Source organism: Blastomyces dermatitidis (genome assembly GCF_000003525.1).
Source record: "Blastomyces dermatitidis ER-3 genomic scaffold supercont1.1, whole genome shotgun sequence".
NCBI lineage: Eukaryota > Fungi > Ascomycota > Eurotiomycetes > Onygenales > Ajellomycetaceae > Blastomyces > Blastomyces dermatitidis.
Genome location: NW_025544774.1, coordinates 3,501,835 through 3,526,044, shown reverse-complemented (window position 1 = coordinate 3,526,044; position 24,210 = coordinate 3,501,835). Strand labels below are relative to the sequence as shown.

Sequence of the window (24,210 nt, the reverse complement as noted above, 5' to 3'; positions counted from 1 at the left end):
ACTAGATTTTTATTTAAAAAGTGAATCTGAAATCTTTAATATTTAAAATAATATGATTTGAAATTAATGTAATGAACACAAACCATGATCAGAAGTAATGAATGTGACAACTGTAAAGTTTGGTCCTGGTCCCAGACACGGTCACACGGTCAGTCTATACGTGTAATAACCCTACGTTCTTCCGGTATGGAAATAAGTGCGTGGCGCATGCATATTGTGGCTGGTGGTAGCCTCGGCACTTGACAGCCACATATGGCTTGTATGTCATGCGCCACAACAGAGAATTCCCTTCAAGTTTTTACGCCCCCCCCCGGTTAATATTCTCCCGTTTGGATGCTGATACTCCAGTTATATGGGCCAGATCCCATGCTCAGATGCCTATATATTGTAAATGCTTGGATGCTTAGCTTTGAACACTCCCAGCTGAAAAGGAGAGACGAATCGGACAGTTGAGTGGTGTGCCTGCGCAATGAAAGTGGACTGAAAATATCTATGGAGTAGAGCGTTTGCAGCTAACTCAGATTCTCCCCAAGCAATCAATCGGAAACTGTTTTTTCTGTCGTCTTCTCAGCAGCCACTTGCTGCCTTTCCATTTCGTCTATTGCTCCTGTCTGTAACCATCTCTCTTTCGGTTGTACATGGAATAGTCAAGGTAAATTTGTTAATAAGTTTGCGTAAGCTGTCGTTCAAAGAATCCATGCCAGCTCCGGGAAGGTATCAATAACTAGCAAGCATTTTGTCTCCTGGAACCGGCTTCCAACACCCAGATAGATATCCGGTCTTGTTTTAGAATAATGTCTCCATTTGAAATCATACGCTGAGAAAACTTCTGTCACTTTTCACGTTCCGGCAACGTTGAAATTTTTCGTAAATGGGGTGATATCGTGATGTAGTCCTTCTTAACCTCCTACTTGTTCTTGCCTGTCTGCGAAAGAAGTGCCGTTAAACAACTGTATCGGTATGTCAAAGATCCCCCGATTTGCAGAATGAAAAGCACCCGTAGACACGAAACCACCCTCGCAAGAAAAATCCCCAGCTTTCAAGGAAGCCTTGAGATACCTCGAAACTTCACTGCGAAAGGGTAGGGTTTTTGACAGTTTGTGCTGTGTTATTTGGGACGAGGCATGGCGATTGCATCATTCAGCTATCCATAATTGTTTTGGTGCCCCAAACAGTTAGATGGAGAAACAATGGACAAAAAGTGCAGCTTGCATTTCAATTGCAACCAGCGTGGCACTTCTTCGCGGCATCAGATGGGGCCTATCACAGACAAGCAGAACTTCTGTCGACTCTGAAGGCCACCGGTCAAAGGAATGCCAGACAAAAATAAAAATATGAAAATAAAAAGTTGGATAAAAATAACACAGGAAAAAGAAACATCACAAAGAAGAAAAATTTTCGAAGCGGTGAGAGAGAGTCGATACTCACACTTCCCCCTACCACGATTCTCCGCGACCTTGTGTGTCCGTGTCCCCGGTTATAATATATCCCGCCCAGTCGGTGCCACCACTCTCACCTCCTATTGCATCATTTCCGACGCAGATAATTCGCGAGGAATCCCGCAGATATAAATGAAGGCGTGCAAGCAACATCCGGGAAAAGCCCTCCTAGCACGGCTCTGCTGGGAGACGGAAGCAAGGTTAGTCACTAGAACAAAGAAAGAAAAAGCAAAGATATTTCTCTTTCACCCTGTAGAAAGAGAGAAGACGATGGACGGTGGGTTATTCCATGGTGACTCGGTTGCTCCTTTGGCTTCAATGAACCAAGCCCTATATCTAGCGATTCGTCCCCTCAGTATAGAAGAGTTGGGGCTGGTGGGCGGAAGAGGTGCAGTTGTTGAGCCTGGAGAAAAAGCGTCTCTTTCTTGTTTTTTCTTTTGCCTTTTTCACTCTTAATTAATTAAACCTTTGCTTGCCTATTCCCGTTTATCCTGAAGCTAACGTTGTTCTCCTGGTGGTGGTTGTCCACTGTCGAGGTCAAGGCCGAGAAGGATGTGCAGCCTAGACATGGCGCGAACGCAGCGAAAGCGTGGTGAGATTTTTAGCATTTTTATTCCTCCTCTTTCTATGTGCCAACCGGCATGCCGAAAGGGGATTTCCTTTTTAACACAATATTTCCCTGCAAAATTTCCGCAATGTTATTGCTATTATGATTATTATTTGAGACCTTTGTTGTTGTTGAAATATGGAGCAAAGGGGAAAGATGGTGCGCTCCCATAGTGCTTTTTGTTTGGCGGCAAGTTCCAAACTCGGAGGCGACGACGACGACGCGAAAAAAAAAAAAAAAGAACCCTCAACCATCTGCAAACTGGAACTTCTGCTGGATATCCACAAGCAAAAACAACCCACGCCGTCGTTCACTAGAAATGATTGGCCTTGGACTGAACATTCCCATTGCTTAATAATAAAGCCTTCTTTGCATCCTTAACACACCTGCTAATGAGCGGAATCATGGATGATTCAGACTTCGATGGCCCCTCTGATATCGAGCTAGAGCTCAACAGACGGCCCCAATTTCAACCCCAGCATAGCTACTGCAACGGAGAGACGCCTCCCGAGGTCCAGATAAGCAACCAGTGTGGTGTGGGCCATCGTGTCCAGGCAGTCCGATCTGTTCTTGCTCTTGTGCTTGACGAGGAGTGTGTGTTTGCGGGGCTCCAGGGGGGCGATATTGTTGTATGTTTGTATCACAAATTTTAAAGTTTATATATCCAGATCTGAATGAGAGATTCACAGATGGCTAACGTCATGACATACATATGCCTGATGCATGCAGGCTTGGTCGCTCGATACCTATGAACTGATCCTATCTGTGAAGGCTCACCAGGAGAGTGTGCTCGGTTTATATCTGTCTGATGATGCGAGCCTCCTCTTTTCAAGTGGTGGTGACTCCGTTGTTAATGTGCGTTTTCATACACTTCCATTGCTTTGATTTAATATGTGAAATGGTATTTCGTGTATAAGGAAACTAATACTGGCTAGGTTTGGTCAACGAGGACTTTTGAGCGCCTCTACTCGATTTACTCGCATCACGATGTAGGCGATCTATTTACAGTAGTGTACTCATCCAATCTCAAAACTGTTTATTGCGGGGGCCAAAACACGAGCATTCAAGTACGGTTTCCCTAATCCAGCTCCTGTTCATATTATATGACTTGACTGATCCTCGACAGTGGTGTGATCTGCAACTGGATACCCCTCCACCGCCGCCAGTTTCTGTGCATCCGTCAAACAGGAGGCATCGATTTTTCGATTCCAAGGGCCCTGGTGGCATTGTTACACTAAACCCTGATGCTGGGGAGGCAGCTGAAAGACTTGGCCAGGGTGGCCAGAGCCTTACCTTCAAGAAAGATCAGCACAAGCTGTATGCCCACAATGGCTATATATATTGCATGCTCTTAGTCCGAGGCCTGGAGGAGTGGGCAAATGGTGAGGAAGTACTTCTGACGGGCTCGGGGGATGGGTCTGTCAAGCTTTGGGAGCTTGGTAAGTGCCCAGAAGGTTCACTGCTTGAGCTGGGCGAGTTAAAAAATGGTAGCGATTCAGTACTCTCTATTGCTGTCGACGGTGCGTTCCTTTACTGTGGCCTTTCAGGAGGTGCAGTTTACATCTGGAACCTGGATTCTCGTCAGATCATCAGGAAGCTCACGGCCCACAGTGGGGACCTCTGGGCAATTGATGTTGTCGGAAATGTTACTATTACTGGTGACTCCTCTGGCATCATAAGGGTATATATGCCCTGCTCTCTATATTGATTGCATCTCTCACTAACCATTGACGACAGAAATTTAACTCTAGATTCGAAGAGATAGGTTCGTGGGCTGCTCACAAAGGGACGATGCTGGCGTCAGCAGCTGGAGTTTTCAATAATAGGCGTATCTACGCTACTGGTGGCAACGATAATACAGTCGCTATTTGGGATTTAACAGACCACCCTCAAGATGTCCAAGAGATCCCTGCAGTTGGCAATGGTACGGAGCAATCATACCCATTTTAATGGTTATTTACTGACTCTCTTTTTAGATGAGATGGTCAATGGTCTGGCAAATTTTGTTGCATTTAAGACAATATCTTCGAGACCCAAGTTTGCTGGAGAATGTAACCAGGGCGCGGCTTTCCTTCGACGTCACTGCAATTATTTGGGCGCCAAAACTAAACTTTTGGCGACGGGGCCAGATACAAATCCGATCGTCTTTGCGAGATTCGATGCAGCATCAAAGTCATCAGCCAGCAAGACTGTTCTATTTTATGGACACTATGACGTTGTCGGTGCGGATATGAATCATTTGAAATGGAATACGGATCCATTCCAGCTCACTTCGATCAATGGGTTTTTGTATGGTCGAGGTGTGTCGGATAACAAGGGCCCGGTTCTCGCTGCTCTATATGCTGCTGCGGAGTTAGCCCAGACGAAAAATTTAAGTTGCAATGTCGTCTTTTTAATTGAGGGCGAAGAAGAATCTGGTTCCCAGGGATTTGCACAAACGGTTCAGAAACACAAGGATTTGATCGGAGAAGTTGACTGGATCCTCTTGGCAAATAGTTACTGGCTGGATGATCACATTCCATGCCTGACATACGGGCTAAGAGGAGTGGTTCATGCTAATTTTGTCGTGACAAGCAGTAACCCAGATTTACACAGTGGAATTGATGGTAGTTCCCTTCTCGATGAACCATTGAAGGATCTCACCATGCTTCTTGCTACTCTCGTTGGTGCGAGAGGGAAGATTAATATTCCAGGGTTCCATGACCCCGTCCTTCCCTTGACCGAAGCAGAAAAGAGACGATACGATGCAATTGCCAAAGCTCTACTTCCTCATCACCCTGAAATCGAGGACTACGAAGCTTTCACTGACTCCCTAATGCACCGTTGGCGGGAACCATCTCTTACAATCCATCGGGTAGAGGTCCCAGGCTGCCAAAATACCTCGACAACTATATCGCGAAGAGCGCGAGCAACACTTTCCGTCCGAATAGTGCCTAACCAGGACGCAGATAAAGTGGCAGCTGACCTGACGGAGTTTGCACATGCTCAGTTTGCAAATTTTGACTCTCAAAACATATTGACAGTTGAAATAGCAGGAAAAGCGGAACCATGGCTTGGGGACCCTGAGAATGACATCTTCAAATTGCTTTCACGCGCTGTAACCGCAGCATGGTCTTCTGCCAAGGGAGATCGTCACTATAACTACCCACCCGTTAATCCATCTAACCAGCTATCTCGTCGTGAAATTCTCCGCTCAAACTCAACTGACAGTGTGGCCTCGAATGTCGGCCGAATAATTTCCTCCTCGTCCTCAGCGCCCAAAACTCGCTCAGGACACAGGCTCTCTGCACCTAGCGTTCCGACCTCTTCAACCCTGGCGCACGGCTCTGACCTTGCGGGCACTAAACCTCCCAGTCGACCCCGTGCACCTTGCAGACATAACGCGTCTTCATCCGCTTGCGAAGTAACCCCAGTAGCGGCAGCAGAAACATCCGGACCGCAACCTCATACACGGAACTCTACATCAGCATCTCATTCTCCGGTATCTATTGCGCGCCCCTGCCAATTCATCCAACCCATCTATATCCGTGAGGGTGGATCGATCCCGACGATCCGCTATCTAGAGAAAGAATTCAATGCGCCAGCGGCTCACCTACCGTGTGGCCAGGCGAGTGACCATGCGCACTTGGATAACGAGCGGCTGAGGGTTGAAAATCTGTATAAGAGTCGAGAGATTATGACGCGGGTGTTCAGGGATTTGGGAAAGGATGGAGCTGGGACTGGTAATGACGGTACTCTAGACGAGGACGGCAGTGCTAGTAATGATAGCGAGGCTGGGGAGGATTCAGAGGAGTAAGACAGGGAATGGACTGAGGGATGGAATGGAGGATGATTGAAGTTGTTGATGGAGTCAGTTGGTAACCATCATGCATCGGGATGCCTTCTTCGATTGAGCACCTTCACCACAGGACCTGACCTCGATGCTCTACTTTCTGATACTATGTTATTCTTTCTAATGCTTTTCCTCCCCTATAATGTATTGATAGAAATACTTTTTTTTTTCCCGCTTGGAGTTGCATTCTTTCCCCATCCCTCGTTTGACATTACCATATCCTTTAATTCGCATTTCACATTTGCGGTCTATTTGCATTATTATCCATCCCTCTTTCAAAAATGTCATTCGCAGGGAACAAAACCACAAAAGTGGGGAACAACACAAATCAGAAAATCAAGGGTTATATTCGTTACCACATATCGTTATCCTTATCACATATCTAATACACATGCATACAATGGAACTACAATGCGACATGCGACACCGTGTACTCTGTATATATGCAAAGAAACACAAAGAAAAGATCACAAAGACGCCTCCACGCGAATCATACAAATAATGCAAAGTAAAACGAACAACCCCCCCCCCCCCCCCCCAACCCCAAAAGGGGACCCACGTCACTCCTCACTGTACATCTTGTAAAAATACAGACATCAAAATATGCTCGCTCTGACTCACCAAATCCTCTTCGCCGCCATCTCATACCTCATCACCCCTTCAATCCCATCGCCTCCAGCACTGGGCTTCACCACTCTATCCCGTTCCTCTCTCTCCTTTAATCGTCTTGCGCCTTCTGGATCATCAGCATAGATCCACCTTCTCCGATCCTCGCCCACCTCCACAGCACCCCAGCCACCAACGCGACGCGCACCCTCGACGATGTCGGGGTTTGTTGTTGCTGTCGTGGGCTGGGGGTTGGGAAATTGTGATGGTGGAGGTGGCGGGGGCGGTGTTGTTTCTGCTGTTGTTGTTGCCATGGTGGATGGTGTAGCAGTTGGTTTAGAAGAGGAGGCATTCGTGATCGTGACCCGTTCTAGCGATTTCATTTTCTTATAGCGGGCGCGGGAGTAGCTGAGGAGAATGATGCCGAGGATAAGTTTTATGAAGAGGAGGGTGAGGTATAGGAGCAGGACGAGGATGGTGGTGAAAATTGGTATGAAGGCTGCGGGAGAAGGGGTGGCGTGGGCTATCATGGTTTGGAATAGCGAGGAGAGTTTAGTGAGGAAGCTGGGATCGAGGGGGTGGAGGGGTAGTATAAATGAAGGGGAGGGCGATGGGGATGGGGAATAACGGTCGTGGATTGAGGTTAAAGACGTGGTGTTTGACTGAGTGACGAGGGATGGTGTCTGTGGTAGCCACGATGTCAGGAACATCTGATAGGTTTGTATGGAGACGCGGAAGAAGAGGCACGCGAGCGGAATGACGGGTAGGCCTAAGCGGCGGTTGAGATTCTGGTCCGCGAAGGCATTCGTATAGTAGTCCTTGGCGAGTATGTCGAGGAACCGGCCGTACAGCGCAGGACGGATATTGTTGAATTTATTGATATATGCGTGCTTCAACCAGTCGACTATCATTTCAGAACCTAGGACCACAAGGAAGGGTCCGAGGAGGTGGCCGATCGTTGGGAGAAATGAGTTCACCTTGCTAAGCGACGAGAGTAGGGATGACGGGAGGATGGTGAAGGCCTGTGGAAGAATGGACGATGCAGTTCTGGGTGGAGTTGCAAATGATGTAGCATTCGCGCTCGGGGTTGGCTTGCTACCAGCAAATAAGCTCAAGCCACTGCCAAAGCTGAAGATACCCGTTTCAACAATATTCCGAGACGCGATGATTGTAAGCATCAGCCAGAGTTGAAATCGCTCGACAACGTCGGCACAGGTAAGCTGGAAGAGATTTTCTTTTTCAAATTTCTTAAAGACGGTGGATTTAATTTCCACAAACTGGTTCGATAATAAGAGGGTAATCAAGGCATTCGAATATGAATTCACCGCCACATTGAGTGTGATGACTTGATAGAAAAGTGAGACAGAATGGATAACGGTATATATCAGTGCGATGATAAATAGCCAAAATGGACGCAGAATCTTGCTGCGCCCATCAGGTTTCCTCTCCAGAGCTTCGCGTGAAAACAAGCATTCGAGGACGTCCTGGCCGATTGCTGAAAGCAGTCTATCCCCAACCTAAATATCCAGGTAGGTATTAGCTTCTCGAACTCCAAATGAGGTAACAGATCAGATGGTAGCCATACCTCAAGTACGTTATAAATAACATAAAGCTTAATGGCAGCCTGCCCGCGAATCCAGTGATAAACCCGACTGGCATCGAAATACATCAGAATCAGACATGTACAGATCATGAGAAAACCCTTCAAAATATCTGCCTTATCGTTCGGTAAAAGTGTGGAGGGAATAGACCTGGTCCTGCGATGTCTTCGACTGGAAGGCACCCGGTTTCGCGGGTCATTTTTTTCAGATGGCCGATTCTTGACATCATGGTCAAGGAATGGGCTCTCCTGATCAGTAGAAACATTGCTCGAAAAGCGTGGCCGCGAGTGAGCAGGGCTGTCATTATGCTTTTGATCATGCCCGTTCTTGCGGGCAGCCGGGCACCCCTGTTGTCTCCGGCGCCATACCCTGCCAAGTCCGGTAAAAATAAACCGTGAAATAAACTGTGCTTCGGCTCCAACATTGATAGCCCAGGAACGAAGAAGAAGAAAAATAGACTTGAGAAATCGCAATGGCAGGATTGTGAAGTAATAAAGCCACGCATCGATACATGCAAGAGCACCGAAGAACAGTACCTGTTCTAGGGCGGGAGGTAGAAGGAAAAAGTTTTGTAGCCGCTCGAGTTTCGCTCGCGAAGACTCGTAAGGAAAATCATTCGTGGAGGAACGGTGAATGTATAAGGGCGAGGGCCGTTCAGAGGCCAGTTCTAACTGGAGATATGTCGGGATAGAGAAAGGAGGGAGTGGGATAGATTGGGGTGCTGGCGACGGAAGTAGATCTGGCGCCGATGATGAATTTGGACGACTTCTAGAGGTGTCAACACGGTTTGGCCTTGGCCATGAATCAGCGACCCTATCACCACTTGCGGAAGATCGCCGTTTCTGGAGCGTATCAGTGGTCGACACAGCTCGGGCTGAGTGGCTTTTCTGACGGGGAGAGAACGGACGGATCGTTTGATGTCCGGACGTTAGAAAGTCGGGTGCATCCTCCACATGTACATTTTTGCCAGCACTTAATTTGCGGCGGGGAGATTTTGTTCGTTTTAAAGACCCATCCACAGCCCGTGGTCCCATCGACGTGTCCAGGATCGTACCATTACTTGGCGAATCTGAGGGTATTGGAGCCCGTAAATTTGGCTGTCTTTTATCGGGCTCCAGTGGGATGGAGTGTAGGGTTAAAGATTCTGGCGAAGAAGTGAGTTCATGAATTTTTGCCGGCGACAGTTTGAGAACTTTGTCCTTTTCACGATCATGACTCGAAGGAGATTGCGGGTTTGTATTAATCGGCTTCAGAGGGCGCTGCGAGGAGGATGGGGTTCCTACATCTGCGGGTTGTACGGCCTGATGCACCGGCCTGTCGCCAGAAGCCGGGGATGCCACCGTCGCAGTTCCGCCATCCGCCTTCTTAACAGTATTTGCCAAACCTAATCGAGTCTCCGTTGAGGTCGGTGCAAAATGTGGTTTGTGTCCCCTCTGGCCTTCCATCGCCTCGTCGGGTGTATGAAAACGCACCACGTTTGCACCGTCATGCTTCGACAGAGTGCTTGTTTCGGGATTACGACTTTTCGGCATACCCAGATGTTCCTTATGCAGCACTTCCGGCTGCGGAGAGATGTGTCCATTGATAGCCCCAAAATTTGATCCCTTGAAGGGCCCCTTTACTCCCAGGCCTATGTCAGCGTCACTCCCCTTCCGGGCCCCAGCAACATACGACCTTTTGTCATCTTCTGAAAGGCTGCCAGAGCCCATCTTTCCGTTTGTCCTAATTTCACTGCTCCCGCCAGACACCGCGGTAGCAGAAGCAGCAGTACCGCCAAGTATATCATCCATCATGAGTTCTCTCGTTTTAAATAGATACCGCGATCATCATCATCACTAGGATCCCATTGTTCTTCCGGCTCACTCTCTTACTTCGTAGCATAGGCTGACCCAACAAATGAGTCTTTCAAGATCCGGTTGTAGGTATCAATGGCTCATAGCTGAAGAGGGTAGAAAGCTTTTCATGGTTTGCGGTTGTTGGCTGCTATTGGCATCTCGGTCCGCGTGTGCGACGAGGTGAATATGCTGCGCTCCGAAATGTAAGGTGTCCTGAAGCGAGGACTGGCGGCGTATCGAGCCTGGACAGTCAAGCGCCAAACATATAGGGACAGGGATGTCAGTGGACTTGGATTACCGTAGATTTCCTTGCGCAAAGCTGTCCTTTGTCCGGCGATGGGTGGAGGGAGATATGCCAGCTTAGTCAGCCATGCAAACCAATAAATAATATAGTTTGGTCAAAGCGAATTATCAAGCTCAAAGTTAACCTTGTAAAAGTTTAAGCGTACAAATAAAGGATATTTAAAACCTAAAATCTTGAGAGCAAGATTTAATTAATGTGGCAGTCTGCTACAATTGTCGAAAATGACAACGTACCTAGGAATGTAGCTTTGATGTTGGAGTAGAATATCTTCAAAAAAGAAAATAAAATAAAAAGAAAAAAACAGCTTCTTAGTTCGCCAGTAACTAGTGAAAACAACCACTTGAAGCATCCATTTGTAAACATGTAAACATGAAAATACTACTTAGTTACCTTAACTACTCCTTACGCCAAGTTCCATCAATGTCCAGAATACACATTCCCCACCTGAGAAAGCAATACTTGTTCCTCTTCTAGTACCTTTCTTTTAAAACAGCATGCATATAAAGACTATGAGCGCTGCTGTAACGTATAGGTATGTACATGTATAGTACATCATAGAAACTTCACAAACCACCACCATGGTGACTAGGTATACTAGGGTAGGTGGCTCTCTCCCGCACTTGGGACAGCTACAGCTCGATATTTTATGTATGTATGTATGTACGAACAAGCAGAAGGGCACCTGGTCCTTCCTGAGCTGGAATGGGTAAAATGTCTGTACTTATTTTATGTCAAACTCACGCACTTCTCGTGGGATGGGACGGTGTAAATGATCCCGCAACTGTCCTTCATGTGTATAAAAAAGGGAGAAAGAAAGAAAGAAAGAAAAGCAGAAGCTGAAGAAGAAGAAGAAGAAGAAGAAGAAAAGGAAACAAAAAAACCCAGACCTGCCAGATTCTCTCTCCACACCAACACCACACCTCCTTCCTACCCAACCCAACCATGATAGATATAGATATAGATATAGATATCCACAGCTAGCCAACCAGCTCTAATCAGATACTTCTCTCCTCATCTACTATGTAATCTAAAGTAAAAGCGCTTCTCATCAAATCGCGGGAAGTGGGCCTTCAGAACCTTAACTACTCCCCTACTATGTAATGATACCGTTGAACCCACGAAAAACCTGTGGGGTGGACTCAGTGGAGCGGACTGCGCGCCTTATATCTCTTGGCGACGATTTATTTCGAATCGGCGCCCCCGGAGTTGAGGGAACCGCAAGTGGGAAAATTTAAAAAAAGGAATTACTTAAAACGTACTGTACATGTACAAGATTAACTTTTCCAAGAGCTTGCACAGGATACATGTAGTTATTTCAAAAAAGGGGTTGTACCGAGCTACTTGGCTAGCTACATAGATGTGAAATAAAAAGAAAGGAGTTGGGCGGGGGGGGAGCAGTAAATGCTTTCTTTCACTGGTAGATTTTTCCAAGCTCGGCCTATTCAATTGGTTGATGAGAATTTATATGTTCATGTTACATTCATGCGAAGAAGGGGAATGGAAAAAAGGGGGAAAAGAGGTAATTTAAACAAGAGTGATTAAAGAGAGTTTTGCGCAAGAGAAGAAGAAGAAGAAGGGCGAATCCGGTATCAAAGTATAGATAGGTATTGTGAAGTGTAAGTAACATGGACATAAGTGTAACCGAACGTAACGAGTAGAAGTGGGGAAGAAAGAACAAGAAGTGAATGGAATTAAAAACCACTACAAAAAATAAATAAATAAATTCGGGTATTTGGGGCGTGGTTGTATTGTGTGTATCTGTTTGATCATTTGTGCTCGTTCATGAAAAAAGGGGTAGATATAAAAAGCATGGCTTTAACAAAATCCAGTTTTGCTTGGTTTCTGCTATTTTTGGAAAGGTCGTGGCAAGGAATGATGAGAAAAGACGAGAAAAGGAACATGGCAAAAAATGAATATTGAAATGGAGAACGGGATCGAGCATGACAATGTCCCTTTTGGATAACATGAAATGGTGAGGAAATGTGAGAAATGTTTGGATAGCTATTGAGATCGAAGAGAAACGATGTGAGGGGTAGACGGTCGTGTGTGAGATGTGACTCGAGCGGCATTGTGGACCATAGCTCAATGTGTGTAGGTAGGTGTTGAAAACATACGGGCTAAGTGAGAGCTACGTAGGTAACTAGTTTCACAGAGCCCAAAGCCATAATAAAAGAATAGAACTAAAAAAAACGTCTCCATATTCCACTGGGATCGAATTTACCCTTTTCGCCTTTTGCGCCAGCAACGTCCGGCAGAAACTAAAAGCACAGAAGCCTTAAAACGCCGGTAGACTTTACGAAAATCCTGGCTCGTGAGGGTTCAATCCTTTAGGCTAAACAAATCTAATGCTCCCGCAATATATCGAGCACAAAATGATGTGAATATTTTATTGTAATATAACACATAAATAATTTTGCATATTCTTATTTACGCCTCAAAATCCACCATATGGCGATGGATTTTGAGGGGGTGCGGTGCCTGATCGCTGCGGCCAGGGTCTGTTGGAGGCAGCGGATCGGTTGGCATGCTCATTGGAAGGAGAAGTCGTGGATGGACGAGTAAAGTTGCGGATAGGAGGCGGGCCTGCGGTCATTCCACCGCCCGGGAGACGTGGGAGAGGATTCCGGGGCGCCGGGCTTGCTGGGAAGGCCGGGTAGCCGCTACCACCGCTGGGAGTAAGGTGTGGCGAGTATGGCCGCGCAGGGGGTGACGTTTGCGAACGGCTAACGGGGGAAGCGCTGTCGCTGAGCGCCGGCATTGGTGGTGAGAAGGGGAATTGTTGGTTATCCGCTGACGGGTCCGGCCCTGGCGGTATGTGGTCGCGGGGCCTTGGACCTGCCATGAGTGACAGTGGTGTTCCTTGCCTATCGATTGGTGGTAGGACCGGAGGGCCTTGATTATAATCTCGTTCATTGTTGTAGCTAAACCCTGCGGCATTGTTCACCAAGGGTAGGTTGTCATCGGAAACGCGAGAGCTGTGGTTGCCATTGCCCATAGACATATCATCATAGTTGGACCAGTTGGTATCTGGCAGGCTTGGTTGCCGGTGAGAATTGGCACCTGGTGTTGTAGAGTTGGCATATGGCGGCAGAGTCGAGACTGTGGTCTGACGTGATAGTCCCGGCATTTCTGGAAGTTCATCTGAACTGTGCTGGCGCAAATTAGGCAACGTTGGTTGACGCTGAGGGGTGGGGCCTCTAGATGGGGCGTTGGAATATAGCGGAAGCGTCGACACAGTTGTCTGGCGGGAAAGAGCTGGCATCTCTGGCAGTTTGTCCGTGCTTGGCTGATGGAAAGTGGGCAGGGTGGGCTGCCGTTTGACAATACCAGTCGCAAGTTCAGGGTCAGAAGGACCGCGATCCTGCAGCACGACGTCCTTGGCCAATACCTTGTCGACCTTCTCCTTAACAATTCTCTCAAATCGCCTATTAATCTTGCGGCGACAATAGGCAGTGAGGGAACCGTCTTCGCTAGGGATATGATGCCACAGAAAAAGTAGATATAGGACGCACGACAGCATGAGGCTGAGGACAGAGAACACCCAAATCACAAGGGTAAATAACATCGCTGACAGAATCACAGCTTGTCGCCTGTCCTTATCGGCCAATGCTCCAACATTGCTAAAAAACTGAGAGACAGAAGAGGTACCTTCCGGGGGTGCGTGTTCTCCTTGGAGAATCAGATCCGACTCCATTACGGAATATAGAATCGACCCATTAATGAACTGTCGAGGGCCCTCGGCGAAGACCGTTCGCATCCATGCCTCAAAGTTGAAGTACGTGAAGAGGGCAACGTAATCAGCGCCCTTTTTGCTCTTGGTAAGTTCGTAAAACACCAGGAAACGACGCCAGCCTTGACCTTTCTCCCCAACGCGGATACTTTGAATTCTAACGGCTAGGGGGTCAAGATAACTCTGTGCGACTCCTCCTTGTTTCATAACACGGATCGCACGAATCCATCGGTATATGAGGAAAACGAAGGAAAGCATGATGCATCCTGCGAAGATCCATTTTGAGATGTAACGGGGGATTAATTGTTCTGCCTCAGTGGACCATCGATTGAAAGCGATCAAATTGACAGCGGTGAAGGTGTCGACGCCATATACAGCGATCGATATAAAAACTGAAATCCAAAGAATGAAATAAGAGAGTTGGGTAAAACATGTAGTCGACTTGAAGTCTTGGAGATTCTATCAAGTAAAATAGGCAGTTAGTGGAAAGACAATTTCCAAAAGTAGCCCTTTTCCAAACAACAAGTAGATTGAGGAGGTCCTTACAATGTAATCCCATTTTTGTTCTTGTCGCATATGTCCCCAGTATTCTTCCTTCCTGTTAGATGTACAACAACCCATTGTCTAAGACGAATCCGCGATCTCTCTGAGAGTTGTTTTTCATGCGATTAAAAAAGTCAAGAGTGACCTGGTTCAACCAAGTTTCTGGGTAAGGAGAAATGTAAATGTGATGTACAAAGAGTACACGGTGAGTTATTTTGAGAGAGTGTGTGATCGCGATTCTCGGTCCAGCCGGTCGCAGAGGGAAGGGGGAAAAAAGAAGGAAGAGGAAGAGGACAACAAAGTGGTTTATCGTGGTGTGAGAGGCGTGGTAAATGTTTTAAATGACTGTGAAGCAGTATACAAAATGTAAAATGCGTGTATAATTGGACATCTATCTCTACGATAGGCGCTGAAGAGAGAGAGGGAGAGTGGTTTGAAGTAGTAGTTGTGCGGTGTGTTACATCGATCACACTTGTGGGGAAATGAATGGTTGGCGTCAATCTAACGGCGATTCAACACGAAAGATTGCAGCAGCAGCAGCAGCAGCAGCAGCGCGGGGGGGGGCACTGGATCGAACGACCACGGTAGAAACAACTACTCCGTAACATGGGTTAGAAAAGAGAGAGATTAGAAAGAGAGAGATAGAAAGAAAGGAGAATGGTCAGGATAAAAGAATGGATGGATGAATGATTGATGATTGATGATTGACAATTGAACGATTGACGATTGTGGTTGGTTGGGGGAGTGTGGTGGTCACTGGGTGGCTAAACGGGACTAGCGGGCCTGGGCGCCAAGACCAGGGGAAAGTGGGTTGTTGGGCTTGCAAATGCCAGCAGCCTTGGGGAATTGGGGAATTAATTACTCCGTATTAAATAATGAATTCATAGTTATACAGCGTAGTTAAAATGATGAATAAATAATTAAGTGAATGCTAGCGCTGAATGAATGAAATGCCTAACAATAATGAAAAAGCTGCACCCGGATTCCCCTCCTCCATCCTCTGCAGTCTGTAATATTAAATCTGCAGGTGAATGTGCAGTACCGTACCTATGATCACTCACTCCCGTATTAATTTGGACTTCCATGGGTTTAGGGTATGAAATAATATAATAATAATATGAAACGGTTCCAACCCAACCAGCGGCGAACATTTCCACGGCGCTAACTGCTTCTGAAACAGTGCCCAGATCCATCCATGGATCTGATCGATCTCCGGCTGGTAAACCCCGTGATCAACGCTAGAAGGTTCTGATACCTAGGTATGGATGGATGGTCTGGGCTCAGGTACACCCGCCGTTATCCGGTTAGCGTTGGTTACCTGCCGCTAACCTCTAGTCGCCGAGGTCTATTGCGCCAGAGTCCATAATGAGTTAAGGAATTGGTGAAATATAAGTTAACAGTACATATAATAGTAACCTGAGTGTGGACTATAATAAACAAAAAAATATATAAAAGCAGAATTGAAGCAGAAGAAAACAATCACTTTGAAGTGCTTCTCCTTCATCCGCCTGAGAGATCTGACCAATCTGATAATATGTACGCCTGAAGCGCACAGCTTTACCCATTATTCTCTCCAGAACTGTCAAGATTAAAAAATAAAAAAAAAATGAATGAAGCAGGTTAAAAATGAATCTGTATACAATGAGAAATTTACCATATTCAGATCGATGTGTCTTGGTTCATATAAATAGCTGTTATTATAGACAGACCGACTATTGCTATTTTGCAGAACAACAAATGATCACGGCCACATATACTCCGTACTGTTACTGTACCTACCTACGTTTGATTCTTCACAATCCGATCTTCGGCCAATTAATTCACCTCCGATTCTTCTCCGGCCTATAACTGTTTATTTTATTTTTTCTCCGCAGGCTTGAGGTACTTTCTTGGCATCGAGGTATTTTCGTGGATGGGGTTTTAACGCAAAACCTCGCTAGTACTCGGTGCATTGAGAAGTGGTTGGAAACATAATGTGCGGCCGGATGGTAATTGGAATATAAAAAGGATGTCTGTCTGTCTGTCTGTCTGTATGTATTTCATGTCTATGCTGCGAGGTTCTCTTCATCCCGAATAAAATATCTACAAAAACACACAAAGTATGAAAAGAAAACAAATCGCTTCAAGGCCGAGAGGATATAAATCGCATGCACTGTACATGTTTAAAAAAAATAAAAATGCAAATAAAAAATAAAAAATACTCGAAAGGAAGAGAAAACAGGGAAAAAGTGGCAACGAGAAAAAGTTAACAGATATCAAACTCAAAGTGCAATCGAAGCTTCAGACACAGATTGCTTTGGAAGAGAGGGTAGTCTATACATCCATAGCAACACCGCCGTCGCGCCAAAAAGACCAGACGCCACCACCCAAGGTAACCCAATCCAGCCCTCTCCCATATCTAAACCCCTGTTGAAAAAGAAAGTCACTGTCGGACTGGCAATCGTCACTCCGATGCTCTGCAGGATCTCTATCGCCGTATACAGCCGTGCAGTCTGATCTCTATGCACCATGGTGGTGGCCAGGGACCGAACAATAAACACAAACCCGATACCCAACGTCTGCACGATGAGACCGACGATAAAGAGGGATATTGAGGGTGAGATGCCCATGATAAACGTGCCGACGAGGAGGAGGATGACGCTGCCTTTGGCGAGGGTCAAGTCCTTCTGCCGGTAGTGTGTGCCTCGTCGAGATGTTAGGTACCATGATGCGAGCGGGAGTAGGGCGAGGAAGAGAAATACGGTTAGGATTGATTTGAAGGAGTTTAAGAAATTCGCATTCGCAAGGGTCCAGTGGTAGCGTTTGGATATGTATTGTATGAGGAGCCATGATGTGCCGCGGCTCAATCTGTAGACGAGGAATGTGGAAAGGAGAAATATGAGGTGTTTATCCTGGATAATGAAGCTGAACTGAGATCCCATCCGCCTGAGTTGTGAGGCCGGACGTGGCTTTTTAGCGAATGATAGCATACCGGCATTGCGCTGCTCAGGCGAAAAATAGATAGGCCCATCGTTGATAGGTGATGATGGTTCAGAAAGCTCATGAGCGAGTTCCTTCTCCGATGTGAATGTCCCTTTCGTTTCTGGTAGTAGTACGGCTGGAAGGATTCCAATCATGGTAAAGCTCCATCCTATGACCATCGGAATCCAGGGACTGTACTTCATGAGCCACGAGGTAAAGAGTGAAGAGATGAAGTCGGCCAGCATTATTGAGACGCCGAATTTGAAGAAAAGAGCAGCCCTTTTTATATCAATAAGTTAGAAGTATAATTTCCGCCGTTTGTGCTATGACTGGCAGGGACAAAAACCTTTGGGATTCAGCAGTAACATCCGCCATCATCGTCCATACCATTGTGCTAGCAACAGCAAAACCACCTCCAAACATCCAGGCTAAGGTAGATAGCCAAACCATACGTAACGGAAACGTATCCGACGCGTATAATATTACGCCTGTAACCATCATGTTCAGGACAAACCCAGGAATGCAAATGCAAAATATTGGTTTCCGGCCGTATTTGTCTGCCAATAGGCCATACGGTACCGAAAGAAGCACACCTATTACCCAGTTATTATATGGAACATTTTTAGGTCCGGAAACCAATGACCGTACCAGCCATCGCGTCAAAAAGCTCTCCATAACCCTTCACAATTGCGACTTCACCCTGAATCTCCTTATTCTTGCATAATTCCTCAGGAATGTTTCCATTCTTCCCTATTATTGCAGGGTCGTGCTCCTTATAGTACTGTAGGCAAGTTATCGATTCGAACATGCGTGTCATGGGGGCAGCGAGCATGGATCCGCCAGTCTCGAAGGCAAGCACAATAGCAAAAAGAGCGATAGTGAGCCGCATGCGAATTTTCCGCCGGGCGCTATTGATGCCATCTGGGTTTTGGCTTGAAGTAACCGATGACTGATCCAAAGAAGGCGACTTTGGCAGGAACGGGACATCTTCAACATCGTTTTCAAGGCTGTCTTGTTGTTGGAGTAGCATATCGAGTTGGCAAATGATCAGAAACTCCGGAGCCTGTAGCCGTCCGATATAGAACTACGTGTGAAGCGATACAAGCAGTCTGGGAGACATCACTCCGTCGAGGATTAGAGACTGAACAATCGATCAAGGTATTTATTTCGCTTTCACGGGTATTTGAGGCTGGGAATGGTCTGCCAGATCCGCACCAGGCGTGTTCCTTTTTATGCGGAGTTTTGAGACGGATCTGCAAGGTCTCGTTTGGGCAGCGTCGATGGTGGCTGCGTCAGCGCCTGCCGTGTGCCAGGAATCACTAGATCAGCCCTGGATTGTCGCACCAGAACTGTCAATAATGATTGGATCCATACGACCCTTTCTGAACGTTGGCCACAGCAGTGGCCCACGTAAAAGCGGGCTGCCATTTTATTGGTAGGCAGACAACGATAGCAGCCAATGATTTCGTATGTGGAATTCGTTATTTTATTATCGAAGATGTTCTGGCGGGCTGAGTTCCGTGGTTCGCTCCTGCAGAAGAAGTAAACATTCAAAGCGGCCCAGCGCATATGATTGACGATGCATGAAGAGGCAGAAGAATCGTTGTCCCGAATACGAGGCTATGATCAACACTCAGTCCGAGCCAGCCCAGTCTCGAAGGGATCTTGGCAGCATCGAGCCCATATTACAGCGTAGACGGGGACAACCAACTCCGACTCCAACGAAGAGAGGAATAACAAAGTTAGGCGAAGAAGCCCCTGAATCTGGTGCAAGCACGCTGCACAATGGTGTTGAAAGGAAATTATTGGCTCGTCTCTGTCGAAGTTTTATATAAAACTCGCCGCCTTAAAATTCACAGGCAGCCCAAGGGCCACCTACCCTTCTACCTTAGCAAGAAGTACAGAGTGCAGTATCGACATGGTGTTTTCAATTTATAAGCTATCCATCCCTGTCGTTAGTGTAGGCTACTGGGGCAAAAGAGCTCGATCACCACCAGCGCACTGCTGGTAGAAGGGCCGACCAACCGCGGGACCCCCAACACCCCCCCTCGGACCAGCTACCACAGAGTACAGTACTTCCCCTCAGTGGCTCCCTTCAGTGGCCTCCCCACAATGGCTCCTTTTTAATAATGGACTCAGTCAGTCCTAGGGCTCACGGGACTTCTAGGGCACACTCCTGGGATGTCTCTTGGCACTGTTAAAATGTCCAGGGTATTTGTTAGGAATTTTTAAGTCCATTCTGGGATCGAACCCATGCATGTTGATCACAGCGGGGCTCACGCTTAACGGTCTCATAACCTGTAGGCTACTGGGGCAAAAGAGCTCGATCACCACCAGCGCACTGCTGGTAGAAGGGCCGACCAACCGCGGGACCCCCAACAGTTAGCTGGATGGATGCTGAGATCTGACTCAGAAATTAGTCATTGTGTTCGTCGAGTCTGCTTCAAACACCACCTACTAAATAATTGTGCTTAATCGCACGTTCACGCATCCGTCATTTGCACCCAGGTGGCTGGCACAGGCAGGATTGCTGAGGACTCATACTCCTCCGTCCTTTGCCTCTTTTGTGGCACGTAGAGCGGCTCACCGGCCCTTTTCGTGGCCTCAACTTCGGATTTGATCAAGTCTTCTGCCTCCAGAATGGGAGTTTCCTGCAGCCCCTTGGAGCTATCCGCTGGGATCCAGCCCAGGGAAACAAGGTAGCTAAGCTGATCCTCTGTAGACTTGATCTTGTCCCGCTGAGTTTCAATTTGGACCTGCAGCGCGCTTATTTCAGCATTCTTTGCCTCTAGAGCCTTGTTCAAGTCATCGACTTTTGCTCTCAACGGATTCGGCCCTAGCGCTCTGCGAGGGCTTGCCGCCTCCGCTTTGGCGTTGCTGAGAGCAACCCTGGTCTTCTGTAGGTCCTCTTCCAGACTCTTGATCCGTTGGGTGGACCGGATTTTGTCCGTGACATTGTCACGGTCCCCTTTCTCGAGAACTTGCACCCGCGCGCGAAGTTTCTCGATATGCTGTCTGGTCAAATCGTCTGTCGGAGCCTGGGTGAGCTGGCTCAGTTTCTGCATCAGATGATTGATTTGTGCTCGACATTCAACCACTTTTGCGTTAGCGTCCGCGAGCACAGATGAGGTTGCCTGGTGCCCTTGGACCCTTGCGCGCAGTTTCTGACACTCCGCATCGAGGGCTCGGCCAGCGGACTGGAGTTGGTCAATCTGCTGCTTGTACTCGAAATCCTTGCTGAACAAGGCTGTCTGATACTGTGCAATCAGATTGTCTTTCGCTTGCCGTTGCTGCTCTAGAGACTGGGCGTTCTCGAGCTCCATGTTCCGCAGCAGTCCATGAACATGGGCAAGCTCGGCACTGAGGGCTTCCTCTCGAGTAGCGGAGCTGGCCAGCTGTTGTTGAAGTTGAGCGAGCTCAGCTCCAGTAACTCGTGTTTGAGTCTGGGCGTTGGCGGCGACATGAAGGGCTCCAAAGGAGCGCCGGGCTTCGTGAAGCTCGCCCTCCATCCTGAGGAGTGCCCGGCCTTTTTCCTGGACCTCATATGTATGAGTTATGATTTCCTGGTTCTTGGCCTCGAGTTCTTGGCGAAGGTCCGCGATTTCCTTCTCCTTCCCTGCTCTGACTTCTTCACCGTGCCGTCTCGCTGCTCGGATCTCCACCTTGAGCTCTTGAGTTTGGCTCGAGTGTGTGGTGACGACCATGTTGTGCGTCTCATTGAGTGACGCCACGGAAAGAGCGTGCGCGCTACGTTCACCTTCCAGGAGGCCAATCATAGCGGCAGTCTCAACACGTTGCGCTTCAAGATCAGCAACAACTGTGGCAAGTTGTTGTCTCACCGCATCAAGCTCAGTGTTCGTCGCCAGGTTGTCGTTCGGGTCGCAATGCATGTACGCTGGGCTGGTTCGGTTACGAGTGAATTGATATGGCGGCGCGCACTCTCGAGATCTCTCTTGAGGGCGGCCGTTTTTCTTGATAGCGGCAATTTGCTCGTCACATCTGGTGTTCCGAACCGCGTAAGCCTTGATCGTTGCCTCCCTAAGCAGGTAGGGTAATTTGTTCTTGAGGGTTTGCTGCATGACTTCTAGCCTTGCCTTGCGGGCCGACGAACTCAAATTGTCCACATTGCACTTCTCAGCGATCTTGTCGAAATCGTGGATGTACTTGTGCAGGCTCGGTTCTAAATTTATGTTCCCCGCAAGGGTCCTGAGAGCGCTGTACATGTCTTCTGCAATCTTCACTTTCATCTGTTCCTGTCCCAGCTGCTCTCGCGCCAACTTGAGGGAGGAAGTTAAATTGAGCGTGTCTTGCTGCTTGATTGACTTTGCCAGCTTCTCGGTAAGATATTCTCGTCGCGACCGCTCTCTTGAGTTCTCCAGCTGCAGATCCGCGCGGTCCTTCATGAGTCTGGCGAGTACTCTGTCCTTATTCCAGCTTTTTCCCTCAAGAGCCCTAATCATGGACGTAGAGTCGAGGTTGCAAACTTCAAGTTCCCTAATTCGGCTCTTTAACTGGTCAATCATCAAAGTGCGCTGACTGGCGCTCGTTCGATTCCCAATTGTCCCGTTTCTGGCGGGGATCACACCACTTGCCCTCCCGGCCTTCTTCGGGGTTGGGTTCTCTGCAACCTTCATTGCTGCCAGGTCGGCTTTCCGGACAATGACATAGTCAAAGTCCTTCAGGCTAATGACAGTGTAGAGGATGAAGGTAGGCAGGAACGCCAGCGCCACCAAGGACACGAAGAGGGCAAGGTGGAACATTTCCAATGACTATGTTTTCGCGCCGTCTCATTAGTTTCGTGCGCCTTTTTTCTAAAAAAGAAAGAAAGAAAGAACGAAAGAGAAAAAAGAAAAAATCTAACAAAATCTAACATGTGAAAATCAAGGTAACTTACATAGAGCTTTTGCTCTATCCATTCTTTCCATTCAGTCCGCGTGACGAATCCGGACAGCGCTCCAGAACAGTAAAGGTTCTGCAGTCGGTCATCATGCCACCTATGTTTCTCCACGGGAGCGTAAATGCCAGTTATGACATAGTCACAACTAGAAATACGCAACTCGGAATCGTTGGCGATCCCGGCAAGAAGGCCTGAAAGATAGGCGCAGGCTGGTGCACCGAATTTGATGTACCCGCAATATAGCATGAAGGGCGGCTAGCCTTACGGTTAGCAGGCCATAGTACCCAGCTACAAAGGAGGGGGAAAGAATGAATAACACCCACAAATAGCGTTCTGAAAGATATTACCTGTCCGCTGGGCGAAATCCAGCGGTAGAGACGGTATGCCCAGGTCTGACGGAACGCAGATACTGCCCGATCCACCGCGAAGCGCGCGGCACCCAGAGCACCGTCTTGCGAGTAAATACGCGAGAGAGTCGTATGCAGAGATGACCACGCAGTCACCATGTGCTTGCCAACTAGGCTGGCGAAGACGATCCTTATCACCTTAGCGACGGTGATGGGGCCCTTGCCAGTGCTCAGCATCTTATGCACGCTGACACATACCGGGATGAAACTGAGCAAGGCCAACGCGACGAAAAGGACCGCACTAAAGACCAGAGGGCACATCATGGTGGAATCGAGAATCGACTCCGCGGCCAGCAACGGGCTCTCCGAGGTAGTTGTGATGACCGCGGCGGCTGCCGTAGAGGTGCTTGGGCCACCAGAAAGGTTACCCACAAGCAACACCAGGCACAGCACCGTCAGGGGAAACATTGTCAAGCTTTCCCTTGGCGTCTCGAGAACTACCGGAAGGTTGATCCCCCTGGGTCGAGGATTCGATCTTTCGAGGTGGGGAAAGGGGGAAAGGGGGCAAAAGACCTATCACATAGACCAACTTTTTTTTCTCCTTTTTTCTTCTCCTGTCACTTCTCGTGGTTTTGTTAACAGAGGAGCACAGCTGATTGGCACTTGACTGCTTGGAGGTCACGAAGATGGAAGTGGAGACTGATGGCGGTACGGTATCACGAAGCCGTCTGGTGGCTCAAGAGCGCTTGTCAGGCGAGAGATAGAGGAGAGGTGTCGAGATGGGGACAGATAGGTAGAAAAAGTTATCACCGTTAGGCTGTGAAGAATGAGAGAAAGAATTCTTATGGGTTTGATGATGAGTGCTTTTTTTTACGAGAGGAAAAAAATGAGAAAGAGAAGAGGAAGAAGGGGAGCTCTGAGTAGAGGGGTGTTTTTATGTTGTGTGTTGTGTTGTTGTGGTGTTGTGTTATTCAACCTTACCCCCCGCGTGAATTCCACAACTGTCTGCTATGAAGTGTTGTTGCTGTAGTGAATGCGATGTTTCTTTGCTCTGCTCGTGGGACAAATTTTAATGAAGTTATAGCAGGACGGTTGAGGAAGAAGTGAAGGAAGTTGATATTTCATATAGACTGGGAGAGGAGATTCCTAGAAGGGTAGAGGTTGGTCAGCCCCTGTATTTCATACATCTCATCTTTCCTGTACTTGATGAAGGGGTTCTTGTTGCTTCACATATGTATATTCTAACAAGAAGGCAGTTGGGTAGGATATTCAACGAATCTTCTCTATGAGGTTCTATCTAAGTATGTGGGACAAACCAAGAGTCTGTTGGTCAAGATAGAAGTGGGAGAAAGATGGTAGACAACATATGTTTCTTGCTTGTTTGTTGTTCACAAGCAAGCAGAAAGTATTTTAAAGAGAAGTGAAATGAGAAATCTCTTCTTATAGTTAGTTGTTTTGTTTGTATTCTGGAAACTCCCTATTTCATATATTTTCTTATTTGTTAGTTG

General features: G+C 47.5%; 6 protein-coding genes across 7 annotated transcripts; 1 reads left to right on the top strand and 5 right to left on the bottom strand.

Moving 5' to 3' along the window:
• The first annotated feature begins 1,156 nt into the window (after positions 1 to 1,156).
• On the top strand, positions 1,157 to 6,407 carry BDCG_00440. Of its 2 annotated transcripts, XM_045415954.1 has the most exons (7): positions 1,157 to 2,028; positions 2,464 to 2,675; positions 2,776 to 2,901; positions 2,982 to 3,113; positions 3,173 to 3,727; positions 3,784 to 3,970; positions 4,023 to 6,380. In XM_045415954.1, exons 1-7 carry the CDS (start codon positions 1,992 to 1,994, stop codon positions 5,840 to 5,842), a joined length of 3,069 nt encoding a protein of 1,022 aa, XP_045279172.1. In that variant the 5' UTR covers positions 1,157 to 1,991; the 3' UTR covers positions 5,843 to 6,380. The 2 variants fall into 2 exon arrangements, with proteins under 2 accessions (XP_045279172.1, XP_045279173.1); XM_045415955.1 differs by having other exon boundaries at positions 1,157 to 2,675; positions 4,023 to 6,407.
• On the bottom strand, positions 5,592 to 10,290 carry BDCG_00439 (cytomegalovirus gH-receptor family protein). The gene is made up of 2 exons (XM_045415953.1): positions 8,070 to 10,290; positions 5,592 to 8,001 (listed from the first exon to the last, which is right to left on the bottom strand). The coding sequence occupies exons 1-2, from the start codon at positions 9,876 to 9,878 to the stop codon at positions 6,496 to 6,498; spliced, it is 3,315 nt and encodes a 1,104-aa protein (XP_045271782.1). The 5' UTR covers positions 9,879 to 10,290; the 3' UTR covers positions 5,592 to 6,495.
• A 179-nt stretch (positions 10,291 to 10,469) lies between these two features.
• BDCG_00438 (pheromone-regulated membrane protein 6) lies at positions 10,470 to 15,533 on the bottom strand. The gene is made up of 2 exons (XM_045415952.1): positions 14,501 to 15,533; positions 10,470 to 14,413 (listed from the first exon to the last, which is right to left on the bottom strand). The coding sequence occupies exons 1-2, from the start codon at positions 14,573 to 14,575 to the stop codon at positions 12,659 to 12,661; spliced, it is 1,830 nt and encodes a 609-aa protein (XP_045271781.1). The 5' UTR covers positions 14,576 to 15,533; the 3' UTR covers positions 10,470 to 12,658.
• A 1,074-nt stretch (positions 15,534 to 16,607) lies between these two features.
• On the bottom strand, positions 16,608 to 18,488 carry BDCG_00437 (MFS transporter; the record flags this gene model as incomplete). Its single annotated transcript, XM_045415951.1, has 3 exons — positions 16,608 to 17,737; positions 17,805 to 18,051; positions 18,107 to 18,488. The coding sequence occupies 3 exons, from the start codon at positions 18,486 to 18,488 to the stop codon at positions 16,759 to 16,761; spliced, it is 1,608 nt and encodes a 535-aa protein (XP_045271780.1). The 3' UTR covers positions 16,608 to 16,758.
• Positions 18,489 to 18,688: 200 nt separating this feature from the next.
• On the bottom strand, positions 18,689 to 18,886 carry BDCG_00436 (uncharacterized protein; the record flags this gene model as incomplete). Its single annotated transcript, XM_045415950.1, has 1 exon — positions 18,689 to 18,886. One exon carries the CDS (start codon positions 18,884 to 18,886, stop codon positions 18,689 to 18,691), a length of 198 nt encoding a protein of 65 aa, XP_045271779.1.
• A 1,003-nt stretch (positions 18,887 to 19,889) lies between these two features.
• On the bottom strand, positions 19,890 to 23,170 carry BDCG_00435 (uncharacterized protein; the record flags this gene model as incomplete). Its single annotated transcript, XM_045415949.1, has 3 exons — positions 19,890 to 22,227; positions 22,353 to 22,610; positions 22,679 to 23,170. The coding sequence occupies 3 exons, from the start codon at positions 23,168 to 23,170 to the stop codon at positions 19,942 to 19,944; spliced, it is 3,036 nt and encodes a 1,011-aa protein (XP_045271778.1). The 3' UTR covers positions 19,890 to 19,941.
• Positions 23,171 to 24,210: the final 1,040 nt, after the last annotated feature.

Coding starts and splice junctions, on each gene's coding strand:
- BDCG_00440 (XM_045415954.1), top strand. CDS start 1,992: ATGTGCAGCCTAGACATGGCGCGAACGCAGCGAAAGC. Junction 2,902..2,981: donor GTGGTGACTCCGTTGTTAAT/GTGCGTTTTCAT, acceptor AATACTGGCTAG/GTTTGGTCAACGAGGACTTT. Junction 3,114..3,172: donor GCCAAAACACGAGCATTCAA/GTACGGTTTCCC, acceptor GATCCTCGACAG/TGGTGTGATCTGCAACTGGA.
- BDCG_00438 (XM_045415952.1), bottom strand. CDS start 14,575: ATGGGTTGTTGTACATCTAACAGGAAGGAAGAATACTGGGGACATATG. Junction 14,414..14,500: donor AACAAAAATGGGATTACATT/GTAAGGACCTCC, acceptor TTTACTTGATAG/AATCTCCAAGACTTCAAGTC.
- BDCG_00439 (XM_045415953.1), bottom strand. CDS start 9,878: ATGATGGATGATATACTTGGCGGTACTGCTGCTTCTGCTACCGCGGTG. Junction 8,002..8,069: donor TTATTTATAACGTACTTGAG/GTATGGCTACCA, acceptor CTGGATATTTAG/GTTGGGGATAGACTGCTTTC.